General features: G+C 36.9%; 1 protein-coding gene across 5 annotated transcripts in view; it reads right to left on the bottom strand.

The window, feature by feature from the left end:
• ICA1 (islet cell autoantigen 1) overlaps positions 1-20606 on the bottom strand; it is a 66498-nt gene that overhangs the window by 12652 nt on the left and 33240 nt on the right. For all 5 annotated transcript variants that reach the window (XM_040059826.2, XM_040059831.2, XM_040059853.2 and 2 more), the window contains 4 exons: positions 11121-11246; positions 10840-10938; positions 4720-4814; positions 2671-2720 (listed from right to left, as the gene is read on the bottom strand). In XM_040059826.2, the coding sequence (XP_039915760.1) occupies positions 2671-2720; positions 4720-4814; positions 10840-10938; positions 11121-11246 (370 nt within the window). The remainder of the gene's footprint in view (positions 1-2670; positions 2721-4719; positions 4815-10839; positions 10939-11120; positions 11247-20606) is intronic.

Here is a 20606-nt window from a genome sequence, read left to right as displayed (position 1 = left end):
AGAACTGGAAGGCCTATCCACTGTAAGCCTCACACAAGAGGCTAGAAAGATGAAACAGAATTTGTTATTGTGAAATAAAAACTGAATCCCAAACCCCTTTGAGAGAATTGCCAATCCCTTCCAAGAGGAACTTCAAGGTGTGTTCAGAACTAAAGGAAACAGAACGGCTTGCTGTTTGTATCATTACCTTCATAAACATTTGCTAGGACAGAAATGTGCTCCTAGCACAAGAATCAGCTGGTCATTTAAGAAATCATGAGCACATCTGTTTACACTCTATATAGTTATAGACATAGACAGGAGAGGGATAAACACACATGAACAAATACACATCGTGCTTTCATAAAAGCACAATGCACAAAGCTGAAGGGGAAAATCCCAACCCTAAACTGTCTGGCAGAGGAGGAAAGAAAATCAGAAAGGGAAGTTCAGGACAGGTGGGATATGGATGGCCACAATTCTGTAATGAAAAAGGTACAACTGTTGCACAAAGCCTGCCTTAGTTGAGTGGTAAACATGATAGAGCCAATCTTAAAAGCTTCTGTAGTATAGTAAGGGAAAATGCAGAGCAAATGATAAAAAAAATAGAAGTTATTAAGTAGAAGTAGTTGGTGAGGAAAACTAAGAAGCAACACAGCTCCCTCACTAGAAGCACTTATCTGTATGACTTTAGAATATACAGGGTAATTTAAGAAAAAGAACCTTAGCACTGGCACAGACCTGCTGGTGTATGAAGATGGAAAAACTCAGAAGACAAGTTAGAAATATTTCAAAACACTTCAGTTCCTTTTAGGGCTGATAAAGAAAGAGGCAGAATAAAGTATTTATATTATGGTGAAAAATTTTACAGTTCGTAAGTAACTGAGATTCTAGAAAACATCTGCTAAGAAAATGTAAGTCAGATTTTGTACCCATATATATTAAAATATCTTTTCGAAGATAAAGCTGATCTAATTAATTGTAAAATGGGTGAAACTTCAAAACACTGGGAAAGTTCTAATACTACATATTTATTAGAAAAAACCACCCAAACAACAACTACAATTAAACAGAGTGACTCAAGTAACTCTAAGTTACTACAGGCTGGTAGATCACTGTTACTCCCAGTTAAAAGATTAACAGAATACCATTCAGTATGGCATCCAGCAAAAGAATGTGAGCATAATAAATGCTCCTCTAATAATTTACTGTTGATTTTATGGAAAGAAGACCTAGTTGAAAAAAACCAGCTAATTTAGTTCCTCAATAAAACTATGAGCTTTTTTCAGTAAAGATATTTGTTTAGAAACAATTTGACTTTGCACTGCACAGCCTTCCAGCTAAAAAAGTTAGCACTGCATAACATCTATAACAAACATATTGAATGGATTAGGAATGTGACAACTAACAGATGTCAAAAACACGTTGTTAGGAGAAATAATTGCAAAGCAGAAGTGTTTCTAGTTTAGATCTGAAAGGCTTACTGCTTTATCCATTGCTAGTCAATGGCTTTAGCAGTCATCTGGAAGTAAACACAAAATCACTCCCCGAAAAAAAAGTGCAAACAACTAACAGACTATTAGAGGTGGTCAGTCAGTCCACTCATTTGGTTTCTGTAGCCGGAGCTGGGAGAATTTAATACCACCAAGTTGTGAGTTACATCTCCAGGACTAAGGAATATAAGCCATGCTGTAGAAAAGATAAATCAATCCTGGAAAGCTATGACTAAAAGGAACTGAGTCTTGGTAAATAATGCATACAGATATGAGCTTCAAACTCGATGCTGCAGCAAAATGGGATGCTCTTCTTGGATAAAGAAACAGGAATGTGATTTTACCTTCTAGAAACATGACAGGTGAGAACAACATCAGAAATCTTTTGTCCAGCTATTCATTTCATATTTGAAAAGGGATGTTGTAAAGTGGAATGGAAACAAAAACTTCAAAAAAAAAGATGAGATGATGAGTTCAAGACATCAATACAATTAACTCACTGAAATAAAGATTTGAGAGTAGTCTTGACTTTCATGTAGTAGCTTTTAAGTATCTTAATGAAGGATAAAATATAACATATTAAAATTATTCTCCCTTAATTTAGTAGAAAAAGTTAGATCGTCTTGAAGAATTCCACTTTTTACAGCACTTCACCACCCTCACTGCCAAGCACTTGCTTCTTAGCATGTACTCAGAATTTCCCTTTCTGTCACTTGTATTTATTCCCCTCTTTCTTTCTCAGTGCACTTCCAATTGGAGCTTGGCTGTGTCAGTGGGTAATAACAACATATAAGGTCATTGGCAGCAGCTGAGCATGATCTTGGCTGGCTTTTGGGCAAAAGTTCCACTGAATTCATCAAGTTTTTGACAGACTACAGTTTAATGACTGGAACAAACCAGTGAGCTAAGTGGCACACTTCCCTTGTCTCACCTACAAACCTGCAGATCCCTCTCTTGAAGGGTACATGCCCCGTGTAAGAATTAGGCTTTGGAACAGAAGCTATTTCACCTGTCTGAGAATGACTGAATGAAATGCAGTGGGATGTAACATGTACAGATGAACAGATTCTCCTGGCCTTTGGTTTTATGCATTCATAGGGATTTGCTGGGTGAAGCTGATACACAAAATAAACCAAACCAAACAAATACCCCAAGTGTTACAGCACTTATGGAGTAATGATAATATGATATAAAATACCTGAAAAGTTCGATTCCTTGGTATGGCTCTCCTCATCTAATGAAATCAACCTTAATTTGAAAGAATAAGAAAAAGAAATTGGAAAAATAATTCTAAGAGTCTAAAATAACAATACATTTTCTTCTTTTTGGTCAAATCATCACAGATTCATATCATTAACAAACAAACAGTAATAACAGATGGCGTCTTGCACTTGCTGGTCTGTTGTTACCTTTTATTGTTTCACTGGCAGATCTATTGAAAATGAAAATTAGATTGAAGAAGCAAATCCTATCAGCTTCCATTTTTAGTCTAACTCAATCTCTACTGAAAAGTATTGTGTATTATGCATTTCCACATTTGGTCTTTCATAGCTATTACGAAGGAGCTACAACTGTTCCCCAGCCCTCTCCCCCAAAACAGCAACCAACCTCTTTGTGCTTCTCTTTTTACCAGCAACTAATCAAAAACCAACAGTCAGGACAGTTTTGCCACATGTCAGCAGATCTGTAAAATAACAGCTCAGGAGCGTAGATGAAAAAAGCTCTCAACAGGGTAAAAAAAAAAAAGCGTCGTATACATACATACAGCTCTTCTACAAAGGTGATCTCTTCAATGAAGAATACATACTTTCAAAGTGCTATTACTTTGTTTAAAGTCATTCAGGAGCAGGGACTGAAGCAGCCACAAGGCTGATGTGGGGAAAAGGACTGTGTGGGCACATTCCTCCTGTCCTCGGGATGGGACAGAAAAAGACACATCCCCTGCTCTTGGGGGTAGGCCTGTGGTAGAGGAAAATCAGATTCAGGCCAAATCCTAGTATAATGAATGCTTATTGTGAATTGAAAGTTGATGAGGATTTGAAAAGCTTTGTCTTATGTAATTCTTCTTGAATCTTAGATGTTTGTTTATAGTTTTAGACAGCAAAAGGGTGACATATTTTTTCCCTTACTTTTATGCCAGACAAGGACAAAGATAATCCAGAAATAAACACAAGTACAACCATGACATGGCATCTGATGCATTTCCTGGTAGGCATCAACGCACACATCTTGCATAAATCACACATTCATTCTAGAACTTTATATTCAACACTGAGAAGAAAACTATATAGTAAACTCTATTACTGTTACTTGAGATGCAACAGATGGAAGTGGAGACAACCACCTGCCAAATGGTACTTGGTCAAGCCCTTTCTAATATCAACAGCACCAAATCTGACCCATTTATAAAGTGGTATTGGTCAGTGGTTTTGAATCTGAACCAGAAAAATGACTGAAAATCTGAACTCCTTAAAAATCCATTATTATAAACAGCCAAACAAAATACACTAATCAGTCAAGCTGTTCTCTGCTTTTTGACAGCTGATCCTTTGCTGTGTGCTTAATTTAAGCAGGGATAGTCAAAACAACAGGTGGCAGCAGGATTATATCAACATTGCATCTCCCGGCAACCGAATCCTGACGGTCAGGTAGGGGAGGGATCACATCTCCTTTCTCCTGTTCTCCTCTCCCCATAGCAGTCCATTCATAAGTCTCTCTCAGCTCAGACCTACAGGTAACTCAAAACTTGACAGCATCAGCTCACTTGGATGTACTTTGGACTAAGTACCTACTGCTTCATTGGATTACTAACTGATGCTGTATACATTACAAAAACTAATCGCTGCTCGGAGCAATTGGTAATCTATATCCTATTTCCAGGTGAAAGGAGATGCTGCTGAAAGGAGAAATACAATGCTCATATATCTCCTCCCATGTATAGTTGTTTACCATTTCTTTTTATAAGGGAAAAATTAAGCAAAAGCTGAAAACAAACAAAAAGAGGACTAGGAAAGATGAAATATACCTAAGAGTTTTATGGACCTTTTTAAAGTTCTTAATTTCACCACAAAGTTTATTAGTTTTCATGTACACATTACAAAATGCTAGGTATTTTTGTATTCAGGTAACCAGTAGGATTTGACTAGCTGTGTCTGCATCTCTACTTATGTTTGGTGACTTTAGTAACCAGGAAGCAGATTATGGACAAAAATACTTATTATTTTGATATACAGGACATGTGACTTACTGACTCTGCTGATCTTCTACTGAATTGGTGCTCTCAATCTGCTGGTCCTCCTTTTCAGCTTTTTCTGTTAGTTTATTCACAGGATCTTGCAAGCTCTAGATCATAACCATAATATAAATGTAAAGAAGAAAAACAATTAGAATCAGGGAAGCTAAAACATGACATTTGATACCAAACCTGATTCTAGAACCAATAGAAATCAAGTAAGAATGGTTTTACACTGTATCAAATCTATATCTGACTCAAACAAGCGGAATTAAAAGTGTTAGAAGATATTCAAACTGAGTCTGTGAACACACTTTATATAAAAAGGTGACACATGGCAATTTCTGAACTCATGTTCTGTTCCTAATATTTCTAAACAATTATTTCTAGGTAAATATTGACAATATTTCTAAGTAAAACTATCTGTACCATGTGCAAAGTAGGCACAGATGGCATGTTTCTTTGCTGTTTTGGGGATTTGCTTATTTTTTTTCCTCCTTATTTTCCTTTTAAGATAAGAAAAATGAATTCTTTATATCTGTTTGTTCATCATATACTTCTTGTCTAATTTATTCTCCTTTTTACAATTATTCACACAAACTTGGCAACTGCAGTGGTAGTGGGAAGATAGAGCTTGTATCCTAAATCTGAAAACAAGGGTTAAAACCTTCGATGATGGTTTGATAAGGGCCAAGTGTGGTATTATGAAACCCTACTGTCCCTTTGTCGAAAAGGCTGTGCTACAAGATAACGACGTGCAGTTTTCATGGTCAGCATTTTTATAACCAAAATTTGGAGATGAGAACAAGCCAACACAAGCCTTACAGACTGACTCTGAGGTGATAAATACACAACTGGTTGTCTTTTTTTTTTTCAATTAAAATTCTGTCTAAAAAAATAAATAAAGGAATGCAGTAATTAGGTAAATCAGATGTTAGCAATGTAAATATTTCTATCTTTATCAAATGGTTTTGCTGTGAAGGTGAAAAAAATTTCCTCTTTCTAAAGCCCAGCTCAGTTTCTGAAAAATTAAACCATTTGTAATTATATTTATTAATGTTGCCCTGATAGTCATAGTAGTGCATCTCACCCCAACTTCTCCTCATGTTGTTCCCTGCCTCCCCCCACCAAAAGAAAAGCTAAGGGTAAAACAGAGAAGTCACCTTCCATGCAAAACTTAAAACCCACAAAAACGTAGTGGTTTTGCATCTGGAATTTGAACAAAACATGAATGTGTTTCATGAGAAAAGCGAAACAAAAAACCATGGACTAATCGATTGAATAAAAGTTAGGGTGCCCAGCCCATGGTGTCACAATAAAAGTCATCCCAGACATGTTGCAGGTCTTGTTTGCACTGCCCTGTTAACCAGGACAGAGGAGTCCCCAGAAGGAGCATCCCAGTTTCTGCTTGGTTCAGGATTTGTCTGTATGAGGAATCTACACTTCAGTATTTTAGAAACTGAACTTCTAGATTTGTTATGTGCTGCAGTTGCTTTTTTCCCCTTCTCAATAAGTTAATTCTACATAGAACTGCTGATTAACTTGTCATAAGCAGCCTCAGCACTCCAGACATAGTAAAAAGATGAAGGCCACAAAACCAGCAATAAAAAAAAAAGCCTTAAAGAAATTAACCTTATTCTGTGGTTGCCACTTTTTTCATTTGACACTGTTGTTAACCAAATTACATATAAGTGTACTTCTTGAACGCTGAATACAGACACTAGCCAGCTCAGCTAGATAACCTAAGTGTGAATGTCACCCTTTACCTGAACTGGTACTGGGTATTGATTGGACTGCACTTCTTGCGCTATTAAAGTTGATGGGAATTATTCCATTGACTCCAAGAAGTCCTGGACTAGAGTTCAAGAACATACAAATATCAACTACATTTGAACAAAAGTGCAGTGTAGAGAAAGAAATCAGCTCTGCATTATGGGGACTGTGCTGCTTTGGGCACTTGAACCACCCTGGACATCTTCTCAACAAGACACACAGTCTACTGAATGAGGTGATGGTGAAACAGTTGAGGTGCTCTGCTTGTCACCAAGTATAGCACCTCAAAGCTTGCTCCAAAAGGGTTGTAAAGGTTTTGGGAAAAAACCCCGAACCTACTTTAACCACTGCCTAGCTATACAAGTTAAAGAAAATTATTAGAAATAAAGTATGAATATTCCCCCCAAAAAACCAAGGGAAATAAGCATCCTGCTTTAGGGACCTATATTTTAAGAAGCTTCCTTTGTCAGTGTTTCAGGAAATCCATATTTAAAGGACTGTGATCAAACCACGGAAACAGCATATAGAAATGGAGTTCACAAGTACCTTGGGAAGGAAACAGCATGATAATAATGGTAGTTACTACTTCCTGTATTGGAAAAATAAACATAGCTCTGAAATACAGCTTTGCTTTCCATGGTGATTATGATAAAAATTGTTAAAAATCAAAAGCTGTATTTTGATGCAATAATTCCATTTAACAACTTTATTCGGACTCAAAATCAGATACCAAATAATAAAATTATTTTCCTCACCCCTGCCTCCCTCTACTGCGCATTCTGATGTTCACTACAAACTGAGGTATCTTTTCAAAATGATTTAAAAAAGCTAGCGAATGAGTATGAAATGAAACCGAATGTTAAAAAGCCACAGTCAACCATCTTCTAAACATGAACCCACAGTAATGTGATCAATACTGCCAGCAGGCATAGAAACGAAACCATAACATTCTCAATTGTTTCAGGTTACATTAGAAGAAAAGGGAAGAAGCCTCACCATCTAGAAAGTGTAGTGATTAAACAGAGTTGTGACAACACAGCCTGAGTTCAGACCAAAGCGAGCACATTCAGCTGGACAGACCCCTGACTTGGCTGCCCAGAGCACACAGATGTGAAACTTCACAGCACTCCTCTGGCTGCTTATGTGGACTAGAATGGATTTGATTGTGAGCTACACCACATATGCAGCTTAAAGTAGGATCCTTGCATATTTAGAAACCTATCTTCCTAGCTTCTTTAATTTCACTTTTACTACAAAAATCAGACTAAGACCTTACACACTAGCAAAACAAGTACAGTCATTCATTCTGCCAGATGTGTCCATCTCTAACACTAAAAGTCACCCAGTGATATTTCAGCTGTTTCCAGTACTCAGACTAAGTGTCCAAGCTAACAAGGGATTCCTCCACTGTAGAGTTAACTCTGGTTCCAGATCAGGCTCAGTTTCTGACTGCTGCTCACTCACTAAATTCCTTCACCTGCATCTGGGCTGCTTTCAAGTAAAGCCAAGGTCATCTGGATTGCACATAAAATCTGCCCTCCACAGTTATATCACCAGTGTTGACATTGCATTCAGCTCACCCACAGCTCCTCCCAAGTGCCTTGGACAACTAATGCACTTCTAGACAGCAACAGAATCAAAGCTATGCAGCTAAGGGCTGTTTCAGGAGCCAGGCATGCATTCCAAGATGTCACAACATTTATGAAAAAGTGCAACAGCACTGAGGAGACTAAAACTTACTATATTTCATTTGGGGGGAAAGCTGAAGAGGAAGAAGAAAAGCAGGTTGTCTCAGAATTTCCTCCCAGACGTTCATCAAGAAAAAAAATACCACACCTCCCCAAAACCCATAGCAATGCAAAATCATAAGCAATCTTGTCTGTGAGTAAAGTCATGGTGTGACAAACAGAAACAAGAGAGGATACCAGACTACAGCAGAGGTCAGCAGGAGGCAACATTATTGTAGCAGTTATTTGGACAGAGTACTCCAAGGGAATACTCCATGTGAGGAGCTCAGGCAGCAGCATTCCACTTCACACAGAAATAAATAGATGCACTGAGATTTATGCCTTATGACTCCCTTACGAGGGCTACTAATACAAACTCTTCAGGAAGTTTGGTATTCTAACATTTAAATTTAATAATTGCAACTAAATATGAACTAGTTAGAACTAAGGCAAATAAATGGTAACAGAAACTAGAAGATGTGTATTATTCATGAAAAGTAGTCCCTGAAATAAACTTGAATTCATTTGATATATGTTAATTTCAAGACAATGAAATCTTAATGGCTTTACCAAAACAGAAGCCCATCAACTGTAATATTAAAGCAATGGATACAGTAACAGATACTTTTACATCACAATACATAGAGTTGCTAGCACATTAATAATCATCTTTCATCAAGCATAAAACTCAAGAGTTAGGAAATACAGCTGCAATAGCACAATTATACTGCTCTCTGCACATACCCTGAAGCAAAGAAAACAAATGGGCTGCTTTTCATTAAGGGAGTTTGGCAAACATCTCTAAAGACAATATTTTCTTTCCAGAAACAATCCCGAGAGGCGTTTCAGAGTTTCTTTCCTGACGTAAACCTAGTACACAAATATATATATTTATACTACAAAATGCAGATAGCATTTTTTTAGTACATAGCACCTTTTAATTTTTCAATAAAACAATCTACATCTAAGTCAAATATTAACTTGCATTAATTTCTTGTTTTAAAGTAAAACAATAATCCTGCATTCACATATGCTTAGTTTAATTCAATTTAAATTGTATGAGCAAGATTTTCTCTTTTATGGAATCATAAAGACAAAAAATTTTTGCAAGTATCAAATTGAAAATTTTCATTTAAGAAAGACCCCTTTTATGGAATAAGGCAAGGAAAAAATAGTCTAAAAGAAGTAACTTCCAATTAAATGTAGAAATGGGCACATTGAAATATTTTATGTATATTTTAATCCAATATATATTCTGATTTGGTATTTTAATGCATAAAGTCAACAAGAGACATGGCATCTCCATTGGGTACATTTTTAGACCAAAAGTTTCTCCATCAGAAACTACACTACCTTAGATCAGCTACAGTTATCTACCTTACTTCATTAAAAAGCAATATCTCATAATCTTAATGTAAAATTAGTTTGCAGCTCCTTTTTAATATATAGTTACTCTGGCATGAACATATGATATGACTGGTAGGGATCAGTTCCCTAACCATAATCCCCTATTGTTATTCCACACTCAGGTGTAGCAGAGGTGAGATGGGACTCACCACACCCTTCAAAAGTGACAAGCAGAGGTCTCTTACCCTAGTAATGCAACTGAAGTAGCAGCAGACATCTATTCTCTTAGGCAACACAATCTCAAAGATGCAATCACCAGATTTTGATTTAATCACTTTAGCAATCATTTAATGTAAACAATCAGACATAGAAACAGCTGGGGACAAGAGATTGTGGAGAAGACTTCGGTATAGGAAATAATCCTACACTCTAGAGACCAAAAGGAAAATAAAACTGATAGTAAAAGCCAGTAACACAGTCTTACTCCCAAGCAGCTGTTTTCTGAAAGCACAGAATTACATGAAATCTTATCATTTTAAATTATCTCCCCATCAGCATCATTTATCAGCATACATATCAGTGCAGAAACAGGAAATCACATCTTTTCAGTGCAGGAGGTGAGCAATATAATGGGTTAAGATTTTCGTAACAAAGGCTGCATCCTAAACACACTACAATATTCCCAACCATTTTTACAGTTACTTTTTGCTTCAAGGGAGTGCTTGTTACATACGTGGGTTCAATATAGATGGTATTTCTTTATCATAGATTGCCAATCTAATTTCAAATTTAAATAATGGTGAAATGTTTCACAGGAGGAAGTTCAGAAGGTACAAAGCATCCCAAAATGTCTCTCATCCTCCACCACAAGGGTACACCAAAACAGGTGCATTTTCTTTCCAAGTTCCTCTCCAAGGTGTCCAAATGTTATTATACATCTTGAAATATCCTGTGTGTTGTTCAAATAATCAAATTTTTAGATACAAAAGAGCATGAAGAATAAATACCGAGCAACAATACAGGCTAGCTACACAAATTAGACTGAAATTGTTTTGGATCAGAGCAAAGATAAAAATCCTTTTAACGTCAGGAAGGTAAGAGAAGAGCCCACCAGCATGGCTGGTCAGAAGAACATGGAACAGAAAACCTGTATTTAAATGAAAAGATAGAACAGGAATAAAAGAGTCAGAAAACATATGGAAAAAATATCAACATGTGCTTTCTGTATCCCTGTATGATCTCTTACTGGTTATCACTGGACAACCATATATATCTATATATTCCTTACCTTTAACATAGTGAATTCATATGGCTGATAACCTTTGAAACTTTCATGGATGGCTGCCATCGTGTGTGAAGTTTTTTCCCAAAAATGAAGCAGTGTTGTCTGTAAGGCAGGGTAAAATTTCAGTGCCAATGTTAAAACAAATCTGTTTTCAGTGCCAATTTCACATCTTCCCTCCAATACTAGCTACATACTCTTATGGTTGAATATTGCCATGGTAACCTCTTTAAAAGCCCCATTAACAGGAAAACATTATTTCAGAGGTCAACATATTCCTTGGATACCTGATATGTTGTTAACACATGAGAAAGGAGGTTGCATCTGCTTGCTCCCAGAAGATCCACCTTTTGACAGACATCAGTCTTCAGTTTGTCAAAGTTGAGTTTTGCATGTCGCACTTGCGCTTGAACCTTCACACAAAGGGACAATTGTTTATGTAGTGATTTTTTCTCCATTTTTAGTGAAAGAGAAAACTAATACAACCTCTAGGGAAAGCAGACAACTGAACAGACTCAATTACAGCTTAACTTTCATCAATCTCACTGAAATTAAGATAAACTGGCTGATAAAAGGTACTCTTACTATCTTCTCTGTTGTTGCTTTTTGTAATATATTCAGTGAAGAATTTTTGTTTTCTAACCCCTGTTTTGTACAATGGAAATTAACGTAAAACATACACTGAGAACAACTGGAAAAGATAGTCATACTGGTATCTCTTTCAAGAAAGACAAATTCAAAGCCCAACCAAAAAAACTGGACGTAAAGTTACTACACAATATACAGGTGCACAGTCAGAGATGTTTCTGTGTACCTATAGTAAGAGACAAATTACGCTGACAAAGTTTAAAGTCTGTCTGCAATGATACAGCACTTCAGCATCTTTGGATCACTGCAAAAATTTCATTCATTAACGTTCTCCTTCTGAAACAGGAGTGCCTTTTCTGTTTACTGCTATCAGAAAAATATCAAGTCCCCTTTTCCTAGGAACCAACAATTTCTGTTTCAAGGGGTTTTAGTTTTTCAAACTATTTTTCTATCACCTATTAAGTACATACACATGTACATTAAGTATATATACAACACCCTGTTCCACAAACTGCACATGCTTAACAACAACACTGACATGATTTAGTATCAGGGTAGAAGGCTGATGTAGGCATTCAGTATCCAGGATTTTTCATTTTTGTGACAGCTTTGCACAGTACCCAAATATTATATTAATGAAAGATATTTGTTTAAATTCTGTAAACAAGTTTTGTTAGAGTTCTCTTCCAATGGAAGGGACAACAATCAAACCACAAAACATAATGAATTTCCCATAGTTCTTTCATAGTTAAAATAAAATATTTACCCCAAAAGTAAAATGTTTCACAAAGAAAACAAACTACTGAAGTAAATTATGCCTAAATTATTCTTTCTTTTTCTGGCACAACTTGGAGACTAAACCCATTTTGTCCAGAAGATGCAAACTCAGTCAAAGATTTGTCAAACTTGTATATTCTTGATCTTCAGAAGAAAATCTGTAACTTTATAGCTGCCTTGTGCAATAAGAACAAATATATACATCTCATAATGCAATCTGAAATGTTATGGTTACTGTACTTCTGTTCTTATTTTCCCAAACTCAGAATATACAAGACCTCCAACCAGGCAGAAAAGCAGCCAAAGACCTGCATCACAAATTCATCAGACGACCTACTCATACAAATTGTGGGACTCCTCAATTGCTGGACGCATGGCAACTTTGTTTCACTGATCAGATCAATTCTGCTTAAGCAGTACTGCATATATCAGCCTAATCTGTTCATAAGGAAGAAACTATTGCAATTCAAAATATGTCATAAATGCAGAATCTTACAGGTTTTAGAAAGGGATGAAGCCAAAGGGGAAAAAAAAAAACCCCACAACACTTTTTTTAGTAAAGAGTAGCGCTACTCTACTTCACAAAATAGCTCTGTGGTTACCGCATTCATCCAAAAGTCTTCCAGGATAACTCCACCAACCAACCAGTGAACAAAACTTGAGTTCTGGTAATAACAACGACAACTGAAATGTCTGACTGGATTCAGTGCTCTAACCACATGAGTAAAACATCTTACTGATGACTTGCTTGTTGTTTTTGCACGTTGAAGAGTTGCAAAAAAAAAAAAAAAAAAAAAAAGGCGTCTCCAGAGGATGAAGACTTTTTAGGCAGTAGTGAGGTAGAGACAGAATTGAATTTCCTCAGGAAGGAGGACATGGCTCCAATGGCTTCCACTTCTTAGGCATGCATGACAAATGCTAAGCTATGATATAAAAAGCAAGGAGCAGCTACGGCCAAGATATCTACTATAAGGTATGGAATTTCGTTAAAAGCCCTACCCAGTCAGAGTTACACCGGCATGAGCTGATGCTGCTTCTTAGTTTGGGATCCCCAAGGATGGATACACATCTAGCTCGTGCCTAATGGAAACCCAAGCAAGGCACCATGCTATCCATGCCAGGAGTGCCATCCCAAGCACAGCTGTCTAGACAAAACAGCATATGGGGAAAAGAGCTTATGGGCCTCTAAAATTAAGCAGCAATGGGAAGACAGGAACAGTGGCAGAAGTGTAGAAGCTTTATCCAGCGTTGGATAAAGACATTTGTCCTGTGTTAGGTCCTCAGATCCTCTATTTGCTTGAACTGCAAGTGCCTGAGAGCACAGTTACAACTTCAGTGTAAAAAGGAGAGTTGTGAAGAAAATCATGGGCCTGTGCAAAAAGGAACTTCTAACTGAAATCCAAATATGGGATTACATGCATCTTTTACCATAAAGAATCGCTGCAATGGGTAGGGATTTAAGTAAGAGGTGTTGTAGGGCTTTGAAAAAACTCATCTCAGTTACATCCATGAAAACGCAGAGAAATTCAACTGATGTAAATGGAAATATATCATATATATAACTATATTTTACAATGGTGAAGTTGAGAATAGAATCCATTTCCTACTTAGTATATCACAGCACTGGCGAAAGCACAGTAGGAACAGCTGTGGCTTTGTAGACTGAAAGTCCAAGAAAGCAAAGAATGTTAGTTCTGGGGACTATAAATACTCTGCCAGAGATGGTGAGCCACAATTTAAAAAATAAGAAGTACTACTAAATATAATTATGAATTCCTACTTCAACTCCTTAAGAAAGGAGGAAAGTCCATAAAACAAAAGCACCTGTAAAGTTTGAGTTGCAGTCTTCCTGCACTCTTCTGGGACATTTAGCAAAGGACAAGGTCAGCATTTATCTTAACTGAACATGTAATTAATGTTTCTTTTAAAAACTAAAGCGTTCATAAAGAGAAAGAGGTGATCCACAACACAGTGTGGGAATAAGGTCAGCATTTATCTTAACTGAACATGTAATTAACGTCTCTTTTAAAAACTAAAGCATTCATAAAGAGAAAGAGGTGATCCACAATACAATGTGGAAAACAAATCCTTAAGTTTATCACCCTCATACAGATGATTCAAGATATTTAATGCTGCATTACCAAATGCTACATATTTCTCTTGCCAACCAGGAAAGATATGATATTATGACAACTATTAAATTAAGGATGCTTTTAGGGTTTTTGACATATTGAAAGTTTATTGTGTTTCTTTACCACACACTACATCAGCATGACCTTTTGCTTTTTATCTGTGCCAATAAATGCATTTTCAAATGAAATTATTATTAAACATCTTTTAATATTACTTGTAATATTACTTGTTGGCTTCAGGAATTAGGTATAAAGCCTTAGTGCTTACAAAGCATAATCTACTTAATACCACACAAGTTATCAGAATGAACCTTTGGTTCTCTGCTCAAGGGAAAGCTGATACATACTAATCTTTTCCTTTCTCTGCAATTACTCTCTAAGACATGAGAAACAGGACCTCATTGTGGTCTCAGTATGACAACCTTTTATTTATATATTTAAATTTATTAAAGCTGAACATACAAAATTTCTTGAAAACCCTGGTCTGAAAACTGTCAGGATTTTACTGACCCTAGGAAAACCACCTTGATCCAAACACAACCTGAGCACTTTATGATGAATGAGCTTCTAAGCTTCAGCTCTAAGCTGAAACGACAGGTGCTAGACGTGAGATTTATATTATACAAGAAAATCCTACAGTACTCTTGACAAAAAAAAAAGATTATTACTCTATGTCTTTTTCTGAGCAGCAACCTGGAGCAACCTGCTTTTAATTTCCCAACGCAAACACTTAAGCACAATATTCATAAAGAGCGCACACGAAAACATAAATTTGGAAAGCAGTATCTTATTCAATCAACAGCTTGATAAACTATAAGATGCCAGACAAACCCAAAATAATTTCAAAGGACTGAAATGCTAGAATCCTAAATCCTGGGAGCTCAAAACTCAGATTCTAGAATGCTTGATTGTAAGGGAAAATATTTGCTAATACAATTTCCTAAACAGTATCACAAAATGAATCAGGTTGGAAAGGACCACAGCAGATCTTTTGATTCAACCTCCCTGCCCAAGCAGGGCCATCCCACGCGGCACAGGACTGTGTCCAGACAGCTCTTGAATATCCTCAGTAATGGATACTCCACAGCCTCTCTGGGCAATCTGTTCCAGGGCGTGGCCAACTGCACAGTGAAGAAGTTCTTCCTCATGTTCAGGTGGAATTTCCTGTGCATCAGTTTCTGCCTGGTGCCTTTTGTCCTGTTGGTTGGCACCACTGAGAAAAGCCTTGTCCATCCTCCCTTCAGATACTTAGAGACATTGACAAGGTTCTTTCTCAGTCATGTCTTCCAGAATCTGAACAGGCCCAGCTCCCCAAGCCTTCCCTCATAAGAGAGATGTTCCAGTCCTTAAATCATCTTTGTCACCTTCCAGTGGACCCAGTCCTGGAGCTCCATGTCTCCTTTTCACTGAGGAGCCCAGAACTGGACACAGCAGTCCAACTGTGGCCTCACTAGGGCAGAGCAGAGGGGCAGGATCATCTCCCTCCACATGCTGGCAAAGCTTTTCCTAGTGAACACCAGGATACCATTCTTGGCCTTCTTGTTTACAGGGGCATTGATGGCTCATGGACAGCTTGTTATCCACCAGTATCCCCAGGACCTTCTCTACAGAGCTGCTTTCCAGCATACCTGCTGGAAATATTTATTTGACAGAAAAATTCTAATACTCAACCATGCTAACATTTAAAAAAAAAAAAAAAAAAAAAAAAAAAAAAAAAAAAAAAAAAAAAAAAAAAAAAAAAAATCACTCTCAGTTAAAAAACTCTATTCAGTATGTTCAGTTACTAAAATACAGATTTGCCATGTACTTTCAAGAGTCTTTATGTTGTCTACAGTACATCTCTGTTACTACTTTCTTTCAGTCTCCTATAAAATGCAAAATGTATTTTCAGTAGTAGCCCAATTTCAGGGACAATTCAGCTAGTGAAGCATCATCTCCAAAATTATGTTGGATAAATGTACTAACTCACTTTACATACAGTATATTTTTGTCTCAGCGTTTCCAGCATAGAAGGAGAAACAGATGCTTGTAGTCTAATTTGTCACCCAACCTCTCACTTACTCGATCTGAAAAGCATGCACGGTGCGTATATAGGCTGGAAGGAGGGGGATAAGTAAATCAAGGGGGAAAACCAACTGGAATATAGCAAGCCTTCCCGTCTGGGGATCTGGGTAAACTCTACCAGCAGATGGAATCAGCGCAAATCTTTGCATTAAATAAGTATAGCACCTTCTGGCATATCTGATTGTTGTAAAGACTACACGAAAATTAAATCAAACTGTAGTTTGAGGACCAAGTATTTACCACAGAGCACAACTTACAGCATTTCTGCATATGGCACAGAAAATGTAAGGAACTAGATTCTCAGTTCCCACAAACTCTACTAATTTCATAGTTTGAGTGGTATTTTGATAAAGGGAGCCCATTACACTTTTACACAAGCATAACTAAGTACTTCCTGGTTTATTTTTCCCTTCCTTTTTAATTCAAGATCGATGATGCACAGTCAGAGAGCAGAAAAGGTAATGTTTTAAACAAAATAATGCCTGTAACTAAACTTTTCCACATGCAAGGTACAGAATTCCAACACCTTGTGCAGCATGACACCTGATTTCCATGTGCTTTGGTATATTCTACATTTTGCAGACTATACTTTGAATCAACTGTTCTCTTGGGTTGGAATTGTATTTAGTGCATTCATTAATCTCTGCTCCATCATTTTTTAAGAATAACACATAAAAAATGGTTAAAGAAGAGTAGGCATACTTCTGTTCTTCTGCTTCAATCTTGGTTATTAAAATCTTCATTTATGATTTGATGAGAAACACTGGTAGAAATTAATTTTAGGAGATGAAATTTTTTTAAGCGAGTCATGTCTAGCTAAAAAGGAAAACTACTTCACTAGTGTAAACAGATCTAAATGATATCTTTAAGTTTGAAGCTGAGCAGATGTACATCACATCAGTTCAAGAAATGAAACTATTCTTGAAATCTGAATTAAGATAATTTTAGTGCAGAACAGGTTTCAGTAATATAGTTCTTAAATTTGCGATTTTGGACCTAATGATGATTGTGCTTATGCAAAAGCCTTATGCACCTCACTCTAATAAGCTTGATTAAGAAAATTTGCAGTCATATTACCATTCATATAAAGGACAATTACCATTGCTTATCTACCAGTCTCACTCTGGAAACCAACCAAACACCTTCTACGGAAGGTGTCCCTACCCATGACAGAGGGGTTGGAACTAGTTGGTCTTTAAGGTCCCTCCCAACCGAGCTACTCTATGATTCTACGGAACCTGTCTGCCTTTCTGCCACAAAAGAACAACTGGTATGTCACCTATGTTTGTCACCTATGATTTTGCCAATATATTTAATGTCACCCTAAATATATTGGCAAAATCATGTGGAGAGACAGCAAATAAGTGAAAGCTGAAAGATGTATTAGGTCAGTTGCACTGCAAGAGAGAAAGATTCCGGAAAGGAAGGCGATACAATTTTCTGATGTCCTGAAGTGGTAGTAATCTCCCATTATATGCAGACTTGAACAAAGCAAGTCTATCACAAGATAAAAGACAACACCAAAACTTTTCAGCCACCAAAGACCATTTTTCTAATGGCTGAAACATTAATGGTGAGAAACAACTAAAATAGTCCACTAAAACACAGTGATAGCCAACATAATGAAATCAATGCCAACTGAAATAACTGCAAATACCTACTAGAATATTACCTGTCATAATTACCCAGAGATTTTAGATTTAATTGTTTATGACAGTCCTGGAACTCAGTGTAAGCAATAGAAGAGGAGTGCTAAAGTACACAAAAGAAAATTAAGACAAAAAAATAAAAAAGGCAGAAGCACTACTATATTGCTGCATAATAGAATACAGACAAATGCATCTTAACATGGATTAGTAAAACAGTAGCTGCATTTCCCTGTAGTTACTGGAACGAGATCACGTTTCTCTGCCTGAAAACTCAATATGAAACATCACTCTCTACAGACAGAATCACCATAAAGTCAAAAAGTATATCATATTTTCTCCAATTTTGTGATTTTCAAATGTCCTATTAGGACATGATCTATAGCAGTTCTTAAGGAGAGTCATTTTGACTCTTCAAAATTGTCATCACTATTTTGGCTCAGTTTTAACCAGGATTTGTCCCTGTGCATACACCTATCCCCTTGGTCATTCACACCTAAGCCAGCTTTGGGAAGCTCTACAGGTTTTCTAGAAAAGCCTTGCTAGTGAGTTGCCGTTAGAGAGGTTAAAGGCAGTACAAATCAGCAATGAATATCACAAAATACTACTCCTGCACTTACCCTCAGCTTGCCTTCCACCCACAAAAGTATGCTAGGTGTGCCTAACTCAGGCCTTGACATCCACCTTTTTACCTTGTGGCCTGTGTTAGTGGATGGAGATCTAGCAAACACAAACAACTGACACTAGAATTCACTTCATATTACCCTGTTTCTCTCCACTGGACTATAAAGGGAACTCCCATTGATCAATTTAGGTGTAGACATCTACAAAGCACATGTCTGAAGTTATGTTTGATAAATCCTAACTGAAATGACATCTGGAAAATTATCTCTTTTACTGGTAATAATAACCACAAGTATTTGAATGTGTGCCTTATCTACCCTTTAAATTCATCCAGTATAAGCTTCCAAGCCACGATTCTTGATAAATTCCTGATGAAAAGACTGAGGCATCTCAGCAGCTTATGTATTGTGGTCTAATCAACTTTTCATCTTGTCTTTGTTAAATGAGACAGATTGACTTAGCAACACCTCATCTTAAGTAGCTTCCCTAGTCCCTGTATTATAGCTTACACTTTTTTCCCAGGTTTTCCATCCAGAGATGTAGACTGTGATCTGTGCTTGATCAAACTGCATCAAGAGACACCGCTGGCTGACAGCTAAGCTACATCTTTACATAAAATCTTCACAAAAACTTCTGCAAAAAGCTTTCAACAGTAGCTGTAGAGCAACAATTAGAAGTTTGCTGCTGGGAGAAAAGAATTAAATATACAAAAGAGATGAAATTGTGATTAAATACACAAAAGAACTCTTTAATCTAGAACTTCAAACACACACTGTTTTGTTGTTTGTATTTCCAGTCACTGAAGATGAGGCCATTGTGCTCAGGATACAAATATATCACAGATGAAGTACAGCTACCATTCTCTGCCCTCTACTTTGACCATAGAGCCTCATGTTTTTATTTTCTCCTGCCTATGTAACTTTGCCCTAATTTCTAGCTCTGTTATTATCCTCTCATTACTTTGGGTCAGAGGCATGTGTTTCTCTTCCTGATTGAAATTCATGTCCATAGTCCAGGTCAAGGAGAATGCCATGTTAGAGATCAACGTGTTTCATGAGCTTTGCTGCAATTTTTACTTTAACAGCAATAGAAAAACCTAAGGTAGGAAAATAGGTTGTTAAGTACACTGAAATAATTACTACTATTTTTAAATCCCAACAAAGGATTTTTTTTCCTAAAATATATACAGATATCTACCAAAGTGCCAGACCATGGATATATACCAGGACTTCTCTGTGGATTTTTTTTTCAGTAGTATATGAAATTTGGTCTTTGTGTCACATTTATGCCACATTTCCCTCTTCAGTTTTTCAGTATCTGGCCTATAAAAATTGTACTGCCTTCAGCCTGTTGGCTCACACACCATGCAACTCCAGCCTGGCAGTAATGAGTAAACCATGGCCAGAACTGCTTACTTCACAACCACTGACAGTCAGCAGATGAGAGCAATTCTCGGAACCCTGTGAGGATATAAGGTTATGGCTGGCTTGAATATTCTTCCTTTTTTCCCCCTCCAAAAAACAAAGGCTGGTTGTACCATCCTCTGATATATTCAATGATGGCTATCACAGAAATTTAATAGCTCTCCCTCTCTCCTTTATGTAAACACATAGACATTTATCTTACTTCTTTTTTTTCCAACTGTCTCACTTCCTTCCCAGCCTTGTGTTTATTCCCGCTGTTTTATAATGTACCTTTTTCAACTCTCTTGTGTCTCTTTAAAGATGGGGAAAAATGAGAACCTCCTCACACTTTATATGTGTGATTCCATAAATATTATACAGGGACATGACTTTTCACTCTGTATTTTTCTTCAACCGAAAGCCAAGTTGGATCTGCAAACACAGATCAGTTCAGGCTTAGCAATGGGGAAAAAAAGGCAGGCAACAACAAAACATCTGACCAAATATGTAAATTAGTTTCTGTAAAAAGAAAGATAGAT

The sequence above is a fragment of the Hirundo rustica genome, chromosome 1 (assembly GCF_015227805.2).
Source record: "Hirundo rustica isolate bHirRus1 chromosome 1, bHirRus1.pri.v3, whole genome shotgun sequence".
Taxonomy (NCBI): Eukaryota; Metazoa; Chordata; class Aves; order Passeriformes; family Hirundinidae; genus Hirundo; species Hirundo rustica.
Note: the sequence above shows the minus strand (reverse complement) of the source record. Positions and strands in the feature narration are given on the sequence as shown.